The 18,540-nt window shown below is 44.6% G+C and overlaps 1 protein-coding gene and 1 long non-coding RNA gene across 3 annotated transcripts in view; one reads left to right on the forward strand and one right to left on the reverse strand.

The window, feature by feature from the left end:
• LOC143302809 (uncharacterized) overlaps positions 1 to 18,540 on the forward strand; it is a 127,537-nt gene that overhangs the window by 25,900 nt on the left and 83,097 nt on the right. The gene's annotated exons all lie outside the window — the stretch shown is intronic.
• Positions 1 to 18,540, reverse strand: part of LOC117155691 (LIM domain only protein 3) — a 70,400-nt gene that overhangs the window by 13,272 nt on the left and 38,588 nt on the right. Inside the window, exons 1-4 of one of the 2 annotated variants that reach the window (XM_076619437.1) lie at positions 16,126 to 16,290; positions 15,899 to 16,014; positions 15,404 to 15,541; positions 14,674 to 14,799 (exon numbers count right to left, since the gene is read on the reverse strand). In XM_076619437.1, coding sequence (XP_076475552.1) covers positions 14,674 to 14,799; positions 15,404 to 15,541; positions 15,899 to 15,981 — 347 coding nt within the window. In that variant the 5' untranslated portion in view covers positions 15,982 to 16,014; positions 16,126 to 16,290. Of the gene's footprint in view, positions 1 to 14,673; positions 14,800 to 15,403; positions 15,542 to 15,898; positions 16,015 to 16,125; positions 16,291 to 18,540 lie in introns of those variants that run through there. The other variant, XM_033331950.2, reaches the window with a different exon arrangement.

The raw sequence follows: 18,540 nt of genomic DNA on the forward strand, positions 1-18,540 counted from the left end.
AGCAGAGACTCGAACCCCTAATCAGATCTTCCGCCGACACCAGGGTTTCTAAGGTGCTGCTAAGTGTGAAGTTAATGGAGTCAAGACGCTGTTCCTTCGCGTCGAGACGTTCTCCCGATATGACGTTAGGTAGTCTTGTCTGTTTAAGAAACAGTAAGAATTCCTGCCACCATCGTAACTAGTTTTATCAAAATATCGTTGGGATTTCTATTATGGTGCCGAAAGGTAAAATAATAACTAGATATAACAATAACTAGATGTAATAATAATTTTCATGTACGATACAACTTAAAAAAAGATTAAGAGTATGGTTCAAAAGTCACAGACACGCGTCTCTTTCTCTATTCTATACTCTGTTCTTTCATTCGCCAGTACTCGTATTTTTAGCACTCGAAACTCGCTCTTTTCATTTCTTTTGATTTCTAGAACACCTTAAATTTATACAGGCAAAAATTGACGATTCATCGGATCCTTCGGGTTATTCCCCGCGATGCCACCTCATATCTGACCGCTTTATTTCGATAATGGCTGCTTACCTAGTGCGTTCTCCTGTTAATTAATTCAGACTGTCGGGGTATCAGGGAACTGTGACGCGCTAATTCGATCAGAAGTGAATTCGCTCGGTTCGGTAGCGAGGGCTGGTCGCTGTGGCGCTTGGGGGAAGTGCGCTGCCTTTGCTTCCAAGACAGATTTACCCCCGTAGACAGTTGACGTCGCTATCTAAATGTCGCTGCAGAGACGCGTCGGAATGCCACTCGATAATACACAACGCGACGTCTCGAATCCGCGACTCATTGTCCGACCGTACGGTGCACGTTGACATGGAAATGTTCACGGGCCCTATGTCATGTCACGCATCCCATCGACGTCGAACCGATGGGCTCAAGACTTCGAATACAGCGGACGATTTTTTTTTTTTTTTTAATTAGTAGGATGAATGTCGTAACGCGTTATCGAACGAAGAAAAATACTGGTAGTTAATTTTAAAGAATGAAATTAATGAAATTTTCTAATGAAATTTTCTAGTGAAATTTTCTACTGAAATTTTCTGGTGAAATTTTCCAAAACGAATATAGAAATCCACCAGTGTAGGGTTCATTTGATATTCCGTTTGGGTATTCAGCTATAAAGTACGCGAAGGGAGCATTCGTCTTTCTATTAATTTCTATGCGGCGTGAAATTACGCGCCGCCGACCCTAAGCTATATTAATAACCTAGATTACGAAGGAAATTAAGACAACGATGGGTCGTTGATACCTTTAGGAACGCGGCTTTGTTGCTTCGAAGGGGTTGAATCGGCTGGATGAAACTGCGATATTTCTATGCGACACGTTCACTGTCCCTTCGTCATCGTTTGAACGCCTTATAAAGCCTCTGTCTTATCGAACAATTGCTACGTATCGCTCTTTACTTTACGGGAAAGAATCACCGCGATTTTTCGTCTCCCACTTCTCCAACTCTTTAGTTTCTTGTATATATCGTTCTATCGTTCTTTCTCGCCGATATTGTTCGCTGTTATGCTAATGCAAATCGTATTAATATGTAACGAGCCCCGACGAAAGAGAGATAGAGGGAAAAAAAGAACGCATTATCGTAAATATGCGGAGCCGAAAGCGGTTGGCGGCTGTTGAAGTTGAATCGGGTCCGCGTATCACAAATCGATCGGCTTGGTCGCCCTCGTGGTTGGAGAAAAAAGTTCCAAGGCAAAACGCAATCACATCAAAGATTATTTCCGCCAATAAAACGGAAGTCGAGTTTTGGTCGGAAGCGGAAGAAGAGAGGGAGGCTGTACGAATGGTTCTCGGTCGCGGAACTAGACGAGGGCAAGTTCCATACTAAGAAAACGGGAGGGGGAACACGAGAAACAGAGAGAAAGAGAGAAAGATCGACGGGGTAAAGATAGAACTGAAGAGGGAAGGGTGGCAGCGAGAGGTTAGACCGACAAGCACGGCAATAAATCTACCGTTCGCCTGAAGCAGGTACTTATCAGTTCTCTAGGATCATCCGCGACACCGGTGACTGCGAGAAAAGCCTGGCGGGCTCTCATCTCTGGAAATTGACATCGAGTTCCAAGCAAGCTCGTCAATCTTCGACCATGTTCGTCGATCGCGTCGCCGTCTTTCTAGATCCTGTTGCGACATCCCTTCGATGAGAGAAGATAGACCATCCGAATCGAAGGAAACGTTTCGGCGTTTCCAACGTTTTCCATCGTTTCGTACAGGACGAGCGGTTGAAAGGCGCAGGAATCGCGGTTTCGATTCGACGCGCGATTATCTCCGTTTCACGGAAGCGTATTGGCTGGATATGGCAGCATAACGGTATGGATAGTCGGCACACGATCGATGCCCATTTCGGAAGGCTAAGCTTCCACTCTGCATAATTGCCAGTTAACGGCAACGAACTATAATGCGCTGGCATGAACCCACACACGCGTCCAACGCACGCATGTAAACTCCGCTTTGGACAGACATCGTCCTCTCCCCTGCGGCTCGCAGGCATCGATTTTTCCTTTTTTTTTTCCTTGTTTGTTTTCCAACGGCGGCCGAACAAAACGCGATGGTCCTTCAGCCCGCTGGAAATTGACAAAACAGTTTTTGGCAGAGCCAGGCGAGAACTTAATTGGTGAATATAACGAGGGAATCTGCCAATTATGGCAGCGGCCCATAGTCGATCGATCTGCTCGGAAGCACGTACTCGTGCTCATCGATGAGCATCGTCGAGAAGTACGCTACCGTACTCCATAATTCCAGATAAACTCCGGCTAATTTGAATTGGCCAATGGGAAGCAGCCGCATTCGAGAGACCGCGTATACCGGAAGTGGATGTCCGAGGTCCGCTAAGTCACTTTGGTTTACGAGCTGACGTGCCACTAAGGGGAACCGGGTTAAACATGACTTACGCTGCTACCTAAGTTTCCTATCATGAAGTAGCCCGTAGCAGCCTAGTACAAGCTTGATCTTTCAACTCCGAAATCTTCCATGTACCGATATCGAATATCGAAGTTATCCAGCAGCTATAGCAGTAGAACCGTAAGTGTAACCGGCGGGCATTGTCGAGGTTTTGTTTCGGTTCCGTTCATCGTCATTTCACGAGCCAGCTTCGGGCAAGTTGGTCCACGGTCTGGACTATCGACGAGTATCACGGTCGAGACGAATCGATCTACGTGTACGACCTTTCTTCGCGATCTCGGATAATTCATATCGATAACGAGACAAAGACTGTGACGATTTTGTATTTGAATATTTTACTTTTGTTCAGAAACGTTGATAAGTTTGAAAATTTCACGTATGTCGGAGCGCCGAGCGAACGATTTATGTTTTTCATCAAACGTACAGGAACGCGCCAACGAAACGCGTAAAAGTAAGCGTGCGGGACGTTTAAAAAGCGCTGATTCAATTTTACACTCGAAAAGAGAGCGGCATTGCCCTCGACGCATAGTTGTGCATTGTGGATGACAGGGATACCAGCGATGGTGTTGACGTTCCTGTAATTTGGCTGGAAAATATCCAAATCGTTCGCGTAATTCTATCGAAAACTGTAGATTGTTTCGATGTTAATTCTGTCGTTAAAATCAATTTCAAAGCAGTCCGTGCGAGTCATTTACTCGAAGCGATACGGTGTAACGGAAATGGGTGATGAAAGCCAACGTTCCGCCAAACGTTCGATCGTTTCGCGGCGTTAGTTTTTTCTTTGTTTTAGTTTTGTTTAACTTTTGTTGTTCTTTCTCGTCTTGTTATATGCGCCAGCGTGAAATCTGCGTCGCATTATACGAATCGAGCGTATTCCGGAGTGGATTTAATAAATTGCACCCCACGGGAGAATAATGCGACCCTCCTCGTGCAAGGGTTATGAACGTAAACCCCAAAATTAAGCTCACAATTAAAGAGATCCATGGAGTCGATTTAAGTGGCTGAAACTCGTTGGATGATTTAGATTTCTTGTTTATTCTTGTAAGGTTGATCGGGTCTTCTTCAACAGTGTCTTTTCAATGAAAACCATGCTAAAATAGTTGGAAATATAGACAAACTTTTTACATATAGCTGGAATACCTATGGTGGCTGAGAAGCAGAGGGTCTTGGAATTAGAAGGTAAGATGCTTCGAAGGTTTAATCAACAAATTGGTCCCCTAGGAGTTCTCCTGCGTAGGACCGTGAACACGCATAATTCAAAGTTGCAAAGGCCATGGTTTAATTACCAAATCTTGTCCGGAGTTAGGTGCAAGGAACCAAGCTGCAAACTTCTTGGCTCGAGTTAATATGTGCGTAAACCGTGGTTTATTATCATACAGAGAAACTGTATGGCCAATCGTGAGTATTGTCGGGACTTGTACGTGTTAATTTCCTTAATACGATCGCTTATTTTTGAAAAACACGGGATGAGCTCCTTATCCGATAACTTACAGGTCTGACTAACAGCCTTATCTCGCTTAGGGCAGCTTGTTTGACTTCTAACAGTACCTCCTTCTGACCGGTAGCTCTTGATAACTGAATATCCTGAATATCCTAGAGGGGAGAAACAGTAAGAGAGGAAGAGATAGAGTTCTGGTAGCGGGCTTAGCTAGCCTAATCCTTTCTGTGGGTCGGCTTTGCATTAAGCAAAGTCCATCAACTTGGCGTAAAGCTGCAGGAGTTTCAAAGACTATATATAGCGATGCATTAATACAGTATTATCTAATAATTGGTGAAAATTTCATCCCGACTCGAACTTTGCGAGCGAACATCGTTCGGCTATTCTCTCTTTGATCGATTCTCGTCCGATGGTGAAAGTAATAGCAACCGTTTCGTATTTCGTGCAGTTTTTTTTTTTCGTTCTCTCCGATTGAAGTTCGTTGAACCGTTCGAAATGAAAGGAGGAAAGAAGAGAGTTAAGTTAATTCTTAGGAGCGAAGTAACGGCCATATTTCTCAATAAACAATAAATCAGCTAGGACGCCGAGTAAGGTATAACGCCCTCTCTTATAGATCGAGTTTTCCTCTTTCCTCTTTTCCGTGACACATGTCTTTACTCGCTTTTGCCCTTGGTCTTTCATTCCCTTCTGTCGTCCTTCGACTCTCGTTCGTTTGTCTCTTTCCGTCGCCTTTCGAGTCTCCAAGCCCCATTAATCTATGGTTATCTACGGCGTGCGCCGGATAAGTGCGTCGGAATGAGCCATTTCACCCTTGGGAGTTCGAATCCATCCTGTACCCTCGAACAGAAGCCCATCCGTAGACTGGCCCCTGGGCATCCTCTTTTACCCTTGTGATGAGCTGTGCAAAACTTTCTCTTTAACGAGATCATAATGACAGTGCCAACTATACGAAACAAAAACGTTCTGTGCCTGTACAATATATGTGGAATCGGAATATTGACGATCGTCCGACTACTATCGTCACATTATCGTCGAAGAAATGTTTTAGAAGATTGTACAGGATCGATCATCCGAACAGGTCAAGACGAATAACCAAATTATTCACCCTCTACTTCCTATACTACTTCGTAAAAAGGAACATAATGTTTGGAAAACTGAAGCGGACCAGTTGCTTCTCCATCGCGTTTAGCTGTTTCCTCTTTAACACGTTGAACTTATTCTCGATGCGAACAAACCATCATATTCGCTACAGGAATACCGAAGATTCTTATGCATTAATGGAAAATTTGAGGATGCAAAAATGCACATAATACGCAAAAGTACATAAAATATTCGAGATATAGTATACCTTATAGATACTCCGAAAACATTTGCAGTCGTTGTCAGAATACACATTCGTGTAACTGAAGTAGTACGTTTTAAGTCGAGTATTAATTTCTTCGCATAAACGAAGTGCGAATAAACAAGTTTCTACTGTATTTTGTTGAAGTTTTTGCAGCGATGTAATCTTCTATCTGTAGCGATGTAAGCAAGGGAAACGTAGGGGATCGAGGGCTGATCAAATTGTATTACGTCAGCAGGTTGCCATCGGCGAATTCTTAAACCTAGCTGTAACAACCGCAGCTCCTTTCCAGCGGTGAATAATGTTGCTAGGTTATCTTTTCACCTTCGAGTCTCATAAGTAAAGCGGAAAAGCAGCCTCCCCTGGCTGTCGGTAGATCCGACCTAACGAACTAAAGAACAACTTTACTTTGCACGCGAACCCCTGGTCTTCTTTCTCTCTCGTCCTGTCGCCGCCAGGTCCTCGACGTAGAGCTTGCCCTTATCGCCGGGAAAGTTAAGTGGAAGAAAATGCGTCTTCTAAAAACAGGGAGACGGCGAGTAAAGTTGAAATTGATGCACTGGACGGGACCCTGAACCCATGAGGTTTACGTGTCGCAAGCTGCTCCCAGCACCACCTTCTTCCTCTCGAAAGTTGCGTCGATGGACGCCCATCTATTATCGTAATCTAGCTTTCTGTGACGTGTCTATAAAGATCTTTTCTTATCGATTCGATAGCGATATGTCGATTTACCTTGATTTTATAAAACGGTCGTAAAGGTTTGTAAAAGATATCGATATTCGATGAAAGATACTTTCGTATTAAGACGCGATGTAATTAGTAAGGTTCGAAAGTATCATGGAAATTTCAGGAATGTTATTTCCTTTACGACTGTCGAGACGAAGCAAACGAACAGACTGTTGGGGACGGCGCGAGTTATACGCTCGCTTAGCTATAGGCAGTGTTATTGCAACCGTATAGCAACCGAATAGTCTAGGTTTCCGAACTGACGTTGGACGTGACAAGTGATATTATACCGAGTCGTCTAACTCCGTTGCAGCCCACTAGATACGGGGTGTCTGACACAGACGCTCGGTAACTCAGAAACCAATGTGTCACAGAGAAACGGGGCTTCAGATTGCGCCTTAGTTTCATTGTGACCTGCCCGAGACAGTCGACGCCGCGTTGTTTCACCCCTGTTGGCTTATCGGTCCATAATGAGCAACCGTACAGACCGTTTAAACAAAACTACCGATTCCTGAATCTTCGATTCTGCTAAACGCGTGCAAACGTACAACAACACGTTTTTTCCATCTGTGAATAATAGCTGGACATTGGGTGGTTGCGATGCGCGATCGTGACGAAGCATCGAGAATACGGATTATAAATCGCGGATGTTGATGGGAAAGGCATCGTTCGATAAATTGGCATTTTATTATCGCTAATAACCACCCCAAATTATTGTCTAGCGATATTTACGCCGAGGCTAACCTCCAGCGCCGCACGTTCGACCGCGTCGTGCACAGGTACACGCACACATATGCGCAGTGTGTGCCATTCGCACATCGAACGTGTCCGCGTAGAGGTACACGCGCTTTTCGTGATCGTATTTTCACCATTATTTACGCGTCGCGTGCATACGGTTTTCGCTTCTACGCGGGCTTACGAATGTTTATCGGCAAAAATTAACGGGCAATTTGTACCGGGCGCATTGTCGCCGGTAATTATTATTTTATCGACGGTCACGCGCGAGAGCGCGGCCGATCTCCCGCGCTCTCATTATTTATTGGCTCTCGTATTCGATTCACCAACGGCACACCCGCTTCCATCCACCACCGCTTTTCGAAGAATTTGCTTAGCGGACAAACGTAAATTCGCCCGATATTATCACATGCTGGCTATTAAAGCGTTCGTCGCATAGTTCCACGAACTAATTTGCAATTGAAGTTTCCTATTAAGGGGTAGACCGCGTTTCTGTGATTACACAAGCCGTCTAACATTACGTTGCACACGTCGAGTTTGTCAACCGACAAAGCATTCGAGTCTGACGCAAACATCAGCTCGATTCGTAACCCCATCTACATGTACACGCGTCTTTCTCCCCTCCATTTTCCCATACCGATCGTTGGCTAATGTCGGTGCGCTTTCCCGTTATTTTCCCAAGGACCGAGTCCGATTACAAAGTCGAACATGTTTCGCATCGTTTCGCTTCGGTAATATCGTGCAGAGGCGTACAGCGCGACCATCGACGCGCAGTTTTCCCTAATTGGCTCGGCTCATGCCGAGTCATGCACAGGGGAAAAAGAATTACATTTCGCGGCACGCCGCGCGTTGTTTATAAACGTGCAGGCACACCGCTGCATGAAAACAAATGTTTGTAAAACACGAGGCTCGACCATGAACGATGGACGTCTGGTTTTGCTACTATCGCACGCATAAGCTGCGAACCACTCCGGTGGTTTACAGCATGACGCATTGGAAGGAATTTCGTAACAGGATTCGCAACAGGCGCAACGCAATGACTACGGACGAATAGGCGGCGCGTACACACGAAGAGTCGCGTTTCACGCGTCTGGCATCGCGGATGCACTCGATTATATTTCGATTATGGTTATAGTAAATCTAAGCTGGGGGTAGATAGCCCGAGGGAAATCGCATTAATTTCTATAACGACATTCACCGCGGTGCGGCAATTTCGGTATCGTTTTATCGGCGGCCACGTAACGCAAATACGCGCGTATCTGTGTGACCGCCAGTGTGTATATAATATGAAGCGTATATAGGTGTGCTGGGATCTTTGCGCGTGTACAACCGCGTATCTACCGTTCGCCTCAGCTAATTTCGTGTTTGCTCGATTAATTTCCCGCGTTTAACGGAATTTGATGTTTCGTTAATTATTCTGTCGTGCGCGCTTCATACCGCACGCACGCCCCGACACGCATGCAGCTCTCGCCCCCGGTGATCGTTCACTACTTTTGCATGCAGCCATATCTGCCGCCTATCGTATCGCTGCTGGAGAACGCCGCGATCCGCTAATATCACCGTCCGAATTGACAGCTGGTGCGAATGTAATTTATGCGTATTGTTTTTCCCCCGTTTGTTTGTTTTTTTCTAACAGAACGATATAAATGTCAGTTTTCGTTCTACGCCCACTATTTCATATTTAAAATATCACCGAAAATTTGTGAGAAATAAAACACCAGGCTGATGGAAGTAAAAAGTGCCATTGATCGAGACATCGGAAAACTGTACTTTTATTCGAGTTCGTCCTCGATGAAAATCTTCGATTAGTTCACTTTCTACGTTCCCTGTTTGGGGATACGCGCGATGTTTCGTCCTCGGCTGAAATCACGCAGAAATCGATCAGGCGACAATGCGTGCGATAAAATATTAAAATAAAAGCAGAAAGCGCGAGGCATCGTTAAGGCGGTAAGCTCGCATTACTCGGGGCGAACTAATCGCAACTTGTCAGAGTGATATAGGGCATGTGTATACCTTATACGGGAAGAGTTTAATGCCCCGTTTAAGCCATGCGAGGCTTAGCTACGTCCATTTTCTAACAAGGCCCCTAAACCAGAGATTAAGTCATCACTTTGCATGAGAGCGCTTCAAAAATCCAAGGCTTACGTCTAGACACCGATACGGGCGCAAGCGTCGTTAGCAACTGCGAATTAATTACGACGCTAAGAGCAATATCTCTGTCTCGTTCATTTTTCCCTACAACGGATCTTTTTCGTCCTTCGTATTATCCACTTTTATCGATGGAAAAATCGTTCGAATTTCATCGGAGAAACTAAAACTTCTTGCGAATATCATCCTGCATATCGCAATTCTCTGATACGTACAAAAAGCTAATATGAATGTTTCGTTTATTCGACTTGGTGCAAAGGTATTACTCATTTCTCTATTTAAGTCGACACGAATCTAACAAAAAGCAAAGATTCAGCGTGGCGTCGCATACGCGGGCCAAGTTTGCAACATTGCGTAGCCCATTATACATACACACAGATCTCTCGTTTGCTCGACTGTCGGGGGTTGAAAGGGTGCGCGGGGGTTTGTAATGGGTGACGGTGTGGCCGCGGGTACACGTTGGCGTGTGTGTATGCATTTACGTGCTACGTTGCCAATGATTTATGTATACCGCTAATTACCAGCATGCACTGCACTGTTTTATCCGGCGATCATAGTTTTATTAGGCCAACCTGTGCATTGCGGTATTGTCAGCGCCAAAAGCACCGCCGGCGAACAATCCGTACCGGCTGCGTGAAATGTGCCACGTTCACGGACTGCGCGATCGATTAACGTTTCGCATAAAGATTCCCGATTATCGAGTACCGCTGATATTGACGAATTTTGTTTGCTAAAAGAATTCTTCGCTAGCGGAATTATTCGAGTTAGCTTGGATAAGAGTAAGGATTCTAAGGATGGTTCTTTTCTATCTCCATTTTAATTCTTGTTGTATACATATCGATTTCACTCGTATAACGTATTTCTCCTTTTTTTTACTTACTTGAGAGTCAAAATACTGTTAGTCTTCCTCGGACTTGTCTTTTTTCTTCGTTTAGTCGGATCATCGTGATCTTTTATTTGATATCTTTGGTTCAGCCACGCGCCTTTTACCGAACCTGTTGCCATTTCACCGCAATGTTCAATTTGTATCGGTTATCGCGTTCAATTAAACTCAGAGAATTTTTGGCTCCGATTACCGTGCATAGCTTGAGTGTACGTGCGCTGCGTCGTGGTGGCATCCATGTAACACAAAGGTATACACGCGTAGTCGTAAAATTGTCATGACGGACGATCGTGTTGGTATCACGGCGTTCCCTATCAACCGCGGTCCATATCGTCCGTTTAACTCGATGCACGACCAAACAACGTTTCCAAGAAAGAAAATTATACCTCTGCGTAATAGCTTCATTTTTGACTGACTGCTGAATTTTCTTTCCATCTCTGTGTTCGCGTTCCTTTTGACCCACGAAACAACGAAACGCATGAATAATGATACACATTTTGATGGCACGGAAACAAATACCAGCTCGTTACGGTGGAAGCGCGCAGCTCCGGATTTCCCACGGCGCGACCATCGTTCTGCCAGAGAATCCGTTGATCGTTGAAGTAATTCGATCCCGCGTGTCACGCGTTTCATTTATAATCGCGCTGGAACGTCTATTACCACGAGTTTGTGTATCGTGTGTGATAGAGAGCGTAGGAGTGGGGCAGAGTATTGCACGTCCGTAGTGTTCAACTACACAGGGCTGCTTTCGGCTGAAGGCAGTTTCGGCGAAGGGGATGAAACGGGTTGCCAAAAGGGGGTGGAACACGAGGAGGAGGAAGAGTAGGAGGAAGAGTAGGAGGAGGAGGAGTAGTGACAAGGGGTTGGAAAAGGGGGAGAGATGCGGGGGGGGGGGGGTCTATCGCTGCCGCTACCGGAGCTGGCAATGCGAGTCTAGGTTATCCGGTGACAAAGCTGGTTCGGTTCGTGCAACGAGGCCCTCGGTACGTCGGATTATCACCATTGAAAATGGTGCAACTGAAACCCCACTGTTCGGATGCAGCGGCGCTTGAACGCGATACGGCAAGCTTTGCATCGAAAACCGGAAGCAAATTCCTTGTCTGCCGCGCATTTATTGGCGATCACAAAAGTCCAACCGGTGTTGTTTTTCCCGTTATCGAAATTTCTCTTCCGATCGATGCCTTTGGTGTACGGTTACCAATGTCCCCGTCGATCTATGAGATTTTTCAGCATCGTTTACGGGGGGTGGTCACAGAGGGGCGACCCGGAAAGATTTCCCCCCATTGGACGCGGTTACGTTTTTGTCACGGACGATTAACGTAGAATAGATAGAAACAGCGGGTTTCTGGGATTCTTCCAGGCCACTAAAGTCGGATGGTCGGCGAACGAGGTAAGGCGAACCACCCTCCGGGGGGTTGTAGCTAAATTGGTGGCAGTATATTACCGGTCAGACTCCCGCATTTAATTTGAATATAATCGTGAAAGGAGATCTCAGGAGCTCGAGGGCACTTCGCGACGCAGAACTGCGTGACGGTGACCGGAAGTGCTCCCGGGACACCGGAAACAAAATGGCCGCTCCCTTCTACGCGACTTGCCTCTTTCCACTCTGCACGACCTTCCTACCCACCTACCATCTACCTACCTACCTACCTACCTACGCCTCTCTTTGCAACCCTCCTAAAGAGCGTGAATTCGTAACGGCAGAGTTAACTTTGCATTGTGCGGCTTCGCGGTCGTCTCGCTCGAACATCGAAACGTTCGTCGCTCTTGGCGTACACGCGCCCACGATAAGGTAGCTGCCGTTTGCCAGAGATACAGTCCTAACGAAATATTATGATATATCATTTCTATCGTTTACTTCTCGCGCCATTTTCTACGCTTCTGCGCCAGAGATTATCCGGAAACGTTTCTATTAATGGCGGACGTCATGACTTGCCAGGCGTTTCGTACACCGTGGAAGTTTAATGATTTTCGAGTAATTACGAGGCCAGGCGATGACTCGCGTGGGAATGCAGCAGAGCAGCGTGTTCGATAAGCGCCACGGAACAATAACAATTATACCAGCCTGACTCGTAATGCCTAAATACAATATAAGCACGAACAATGGGCTTTGCGAGGGAGAAGCCGCTCGACAATACCTGCCGTGCTTTCATAGACAAAAGGCGAGCTCGAAGTTCCGTCGGTTGGATCGCAAGTCGAAAAAGCTATGTCTACCATTGGCGACGTTTAAACAGCTCCAATTGTCGTTTATCTATCTACCGTTGTAATCCGTGTAAGAAATTCATTTATCTCGATATACGGCGTATATAATGTAATAATCGTTGTTATTAACGAGACGAGATATCGTAAGTTGTGAAAACATGCAGTGATCGAGCAACATCCTTTTTAAGTTAATATAAAGATACAGTAGCGTTTTATCAGTCTCGAGTAGGTAGAAGGGACGATCGAGTTGTTTCGCGGCACACCTACATTTCACGACAATTGTATCGGTTACTTTTATTGATACCGTTAACTCGTCGGAACATACCTGTTAATGGATAAACGGAGTACTTTTATCCGGCCGTACATCTCGGTAAAGGAAAGCACGTGAGTGAAAGCGAGCGATCGAGTGAGAGAACAGAAGAAAGGGAGACCAACCCCCGCGAGTTTACGATGTACGACTCAGCTTAGGAGCGTATGATTAAACAACTCAGGTGTTTTATGCTCGGCTCGTAGAGATCGCGTGACCCAACGGCCACATCCGTTTCCGCTTTACCTACGGTCAACCGCTTCGACCCCTAACCAATGGTTCGCCTTAAGGGTTGCACGTTACCTTCGACCACGAAAGAAAGTATACTTTCGACGTATCTTTAAGCAGTAATCGGCTTTGCTCGATAGTCACGTGCTACCGTAGGAGCACGCCGAGCTGCTAACCTTTGCCCATGCGGCACCATACCTCATACCTATTTTTCTTTTCTTCTTTTCATTTTTATTCTCGGCATCGCGATCGCGATAGGAGTCGCTTACATGGTAAAAAATTCTATTTTTAATAGTGGATTATATTTTAAATTCAACAGTGAACATGTAACTCGTTCGAGCAGAAACGGCCACTCGACTAATTCCCGGCGACGATGGCGCAAACATTCTTTACTCACGTGTACCTTGTTTGTATCCGAATCGAGACGCACGATACGTTGATATCGGTGAAACAGGAGCCCGTTAGTAGAAAACGGAAGCATTCGTAGGGAGAAAGGTCAAAGAAATGCCGTAGTCTGACATTAGGTGGACGAAATGCCGCGTCAACACCCTTTAAACCTCTCGACCTAGCCGAACGAGTACGAACCTAATCCTCCCTCTTATTATTTTCAAAGCTTTTGCACGATCGATGGCTGCTCGTTAATTTCGGGGATATCGTTTGCCGTCGAATATTCCAGGAATAATTCCTGCAGGAAAATTAATTAATTTGCTAATTTCAGATTATCGGAACGCGGTTACGCAACGAACGTTTCTCGCGAACGGCGGATATTTGGCTCGCGCGCCCTCGGGATTCGTTAGTTTTCCGGGGAATTAGTCAGCATGATTTGCATCTGACGTGCACCTCCAGGCACCTACACGTCGCTCGCATAGTTCGCAACTCTCCCGACTTTCCAGTCGGATCTCCTCTCTTGCTAGATGTCTCAACACCCCTACCGTGCCGTCCTCACGTCAATTATGCCCGTCACAGAAATTTCACCGGACTTCTTCGTTACACGTAGAACGCGAATTCATTTTTCAGAAATTTTAATTTTCACGTAAACGAGGATACGCCTGTTTCTGTCGAGAATTAAAGCTGTTTTCGTCGGAAATTAAAAACTGTTGTTCGATATCGCCAAGTATACTTTTGAAGATTCGTCTGAACGATAAATATCTCGTTGCTCAAAATCGATGATAATAAAGAAGAGAAAGTATGCGAATAAGAACGGTGTAATTAATCTGACTTTATTGCTCAGTCCGGTGAGAAAGCACGACAGTTACTCACGGCTTTTCGATTCTTGCGCCGATTATCTTCATCCGCCGGATTCACCGAGGTGTTTCGATTTAAACACAGACTCGAACGAGCTTCGGGCTTAACTTGGTTGTTGTGAATAAGTAAGCGAAGTGTTGCGAAGTGCTGCAGAAGTTTTGCCAAGCCCCCAGGCACACGGCCGGGTTGGCTCGAATTAAATTGTTATACGGATGAGCTGCCACGACGAATACTTCCCAGAAGTCAGTGACTTTCCCACCACCCTTGGGTGTGAATGTTTAATCACAGCCTCCCGTTATATTTAATAACATAATATCGCTAGCACGCCTAAGACTATATCCGGTTCTCCAACAACTCCTTAACGAGATTCCATACAATTCACTTTTCCAAAGTTTCTATTTTTCTTTCGTACGATTTTCCTCTGCTCGAATTATTATCTTAGACCGTGTTATATCTCGAAACATTCGAGTATCGCGCACCGCTGTTCTAAGAGATCGTCAAGCACCTCACCTGTAATTACATTGTTGACACGCAAAACACTCCAAGTGATAAACGTTCGTTCTCGCCCTCATCACCATCTCGAAGGCTGGAATGGTTTTATTGCAGGCCGCACAGTGACCAGTGTGTCCAAAGAGTCTGCGCAAATCGAAAAACAAAACTTTATTATTATAAGAAACCCGACGAGGCAAAGGTTTTGTAATAATTTCCCGCTTTATTTTCTTCTTTCACGATATTATGCTATTCGACAGGCCAAAATGTGTTGTCATGGCATTGGGGTAGATAGACTTTTAGTTGAGGAGGAGCAATAAGCTTACGACCACCAGGAATATGCCATCTTCAAATATTGGGCTATTAATAAAGGCCACGGAGGTTCGACAGCGAACGCTCTTTGCAGACGCGCCACCTGCGCGTGTTCCCTCGGGACTTTGTAATCTCAACACGGTTTATTTGCCCTCGCCTGTTTATATGGGACGTGGATGTATTCAATAAGGGAAACTCATCTGTAAAATTCGATTTGTTGCTTCCGTTCGCCACGTCGAGGTCTGTCCGTACGTTAGCTTAACGTCGCCTTTTCCACTTTGCTCTTTATTGACGTCACCGTGCACCACGACACAATGAGATATGAAACGCCAACGTGCCCAGACCAGAATAGAATTATAATATTACAAACTCGCGATTCTTTCACGGGTATATACGTTGTGATGCGTTTCGAGAAATGGCAGCTAGACAAATTGCTTACTTTAGATAATCCTTCTTGCACAATATGAGATTAGACTTTATAAAAAGCGACGGGCCAGCTTCCACGAGTCTGCAGTTGCAGCTGTTACACTTCAAGCAGTCTTCGTGCCAGAACATGTCCAATACCTTCAGAAGATACCTGCAATTTGAAAAATTTAGTTTATCGTTAATTAATCGTTATTTTGAAACGTTAAAGCAGTAAGACAAAAATTGCTCGTAAGTTCAAATAAACGTATCAAGTTGAATAAAACCTGGTAGAAAATGTAGTTTATCGTTTTCTATTAGTAAACGACTATCGTCTGATATTTTCCAGAATTATATCTCAACTACTCTTTCGATTCAAATTTTTCAATTCCTTTCGTCGCTTATCGCGTTATTCTTACGTTTTATAATATTGCGCGTATTTGACATATGGTCGTATAGATAGTACAGATGGCATTCGCTCGAGTTTGCTTTAGACATACAAAGACGATAGTTGTCTATGGAATGGCCTCACCTTTCTGTGATCACCTCTCCACAGCCACCACATTCTCGTTGCACTGCCCCGTTCTTGCTCGGCTCGCTTTTGGTCACATCCATTGTTAATTAATTTTCAGATGTCACTCGGATTTCCTGCAACATAACAATATCTCTATTGATCACCTCAACTCTGAACAAGCGAACTAATATGAGAACGATAATTATTATATACGTAATCGATCAATTAATTTTGCCCTGTATTACCACTCGATTAGCCAACACGGCAAATCATCGTTTAACAGAAGCAAATGACTAATCGCGTTTGCGTGCTTTTAACAAGTTTCAACGGCATCTGGCACTAGGACGTCGGCTTGTCTATGAGCAATTAGAGTTACAGGTTGAGAATTTAACGGCGCGGTTAGTGCCATCTGTGTCCATCGTGGTGTGCGTAGCCGGGTCTTTCTCTGCCCGTCCTCGTGGTCGCCTCTTTCTCGCGCGATGCGGTCAGAGTTTAGAATCGAATTAGTTTGACCCTCTCTTCTCTTCACTTATTGCACGTTTAAGCGGCACCGGTTCTGAAACAACCACCGGCTTGTCGGGTAACGGCTGTGCGAGCTTCCCGATAAACATTAATTGTTTTCGCCGGAAGACGTATGTATTAATCCACCCCTATGTATGCCGTTTAAACGAAATTTCGGGGTTTAACGTTTATTTAATCGGCAGCGTTTGCCTTCTCCCGTTCTATTTTATTTCACCGGTCGTTCACGGTTATTGAAACGCGAAAATATCGTCCGTTTTCAGGATAGTAAGGTTTAGATATAGAGTGCAAATATGTCTGATTGAAGTATAGCCTGCAGTATTTGATTTATCATTTGTTTTTCGTACTTTGTTATATCATACGATGGAAAATACAATTTTTGGGGGAAAACGGCAAGTTCCAGTTTCGAGGCAAGAATGTTTGAAACGGTTTCGGTTGAACGACATCCCTCCACGTAGATCCTGGAATATTATATTAAACGGAGTATCGTACTTTCCTTGGACGTGATATTTCTAAGAAACAGTTGATCTTTCGTTAGTTGTACTTTCTGCTAATTTGTTCACACGGATAGTTCAAGATTTAACATATTCTAGAAGAGTAATCGATAGTTAATTTTGTATGTGATTTCTGGATGTACCTTTGGGAAAGGTGTAGCAACATCGGATATTTATACTAACCAAACACAATGTGCATGCATCTCGGATTAGTTGGAACGCCTCCATAACTTTTCACAAAGTGCTTTCACAACGGACTTAAATTCTGTCTACGTCCGCGGGGACGTTCGATCTTAACCACCCTGTATATTTACGAGTACCCGGTGGATGCTATGAGCAAAGTTTGTGCGGTTTCAATATGTCCTCTCCCTCTAGCCTGGACACAATATTACAGGGACGTTAATATCTTCTATGCGGTTCAGACTGCGAAGCAAATATTAATACCGTGCCTTTGATACGTTAATTAATAAAGACGGAAATATTTGAAACTCATACGTTTAGAACGATATTATGACTCGATCTTTGCCAGCGTTGCTACACTTTACTCTACAATTTTTCACAACAAAATATTATTTATGGAATTAATTCAATTTCTAAACTATATCTTTTCAAAACTATTTGTTTGGAAACTAAAGGAAACCTCAAATTCGATGGATACGTCGAAGCGAGTTAATTAATTATGTTGAATTCATTGCGTGCTAGCCAGGTTATCGATACATCGAATATGATCTAAATAATGGTACAATTATTATGCGTAACTTTATACCCCTATAAGGGAGGTGATTAATAGAACAACTAACTAGCCAGGTAAATTATGCAAACTATTAAATGCGAATGCGCCCAAAGTTGCCCACATAATAATTGGGTAACGATCGAATGCTCCATACATTGAATTTATGTCGTACGTTAATATATTTTATTGTTATTATTGGTTGATTAAAGTCGTCGTTAATACGTCCATCGCGAAAAGTATGAGAGCGGCGTACGTATTATTGGTTGCACACGTACAGAATTCTATACGTCGAATATCGATCACACGTATATTTGTAATTTTAAAACACCATTGTCCTTCGTTTCATATTCCAGCACGTTCGAGGAAACGAGCGTTTCTTGGATACGGAGAAGCATGTGAATACCGTCCAGTGACTGGAACTTGTTTTCCTTTGAGATTCGAAAACGCGAACGCTTATTCTACATGCACGTATAACGCTTATTCTACAAAAGTATTTTCGAGCTAGGCCTGGAATTTCACCACAGAAATTCCTGCGGAAGCCAACCTGAATGCCAGCGACGACCTGGAAAACCTTTGCCGACTGCATGCGGTCGGTCAATTTCCACTTTGTTCCACAATTTTCGTAGTTTACAGTCGCGGTCGTTGCCGGCCGTCCGAAAACGCCTTGTCCGCCGGCAAAGAATAGAAACGCATGACTAAACCATCGTTGCGATAGATAGAAACATCGTCTGAAAGCGTTGCGCCGTTTAATTAGCAATTTAGATGGCAACTTTATCGCGGATGCGGTCGCAATTGTGCTTGTAACATTAACGTCAGTTATTCAGCAATATCGCGCCGCTAGCTTTTCGTGCTTCGCGTGGCTTTAATTACTCGGTAGAAGTTACTATCGTCGGGAAGCGAACGGAGCACAGTGG

Source organism: Bombus vancouverensis, chromosome 6 (assembly GCF_051014615.1).
Source record: "Bombus vancouverensis nearcticus chromosome 6, iyBomVanc1_principal, whole genome shotgun sequence".
In the NCBI taxonomy this organism is placed as follows: domain Eukaryota; kingdom Metazoa; phylum Arthropoda; class Insecta; order Hymenoptera; family Apidae; genus Bombus; species Bombus vancouverensis.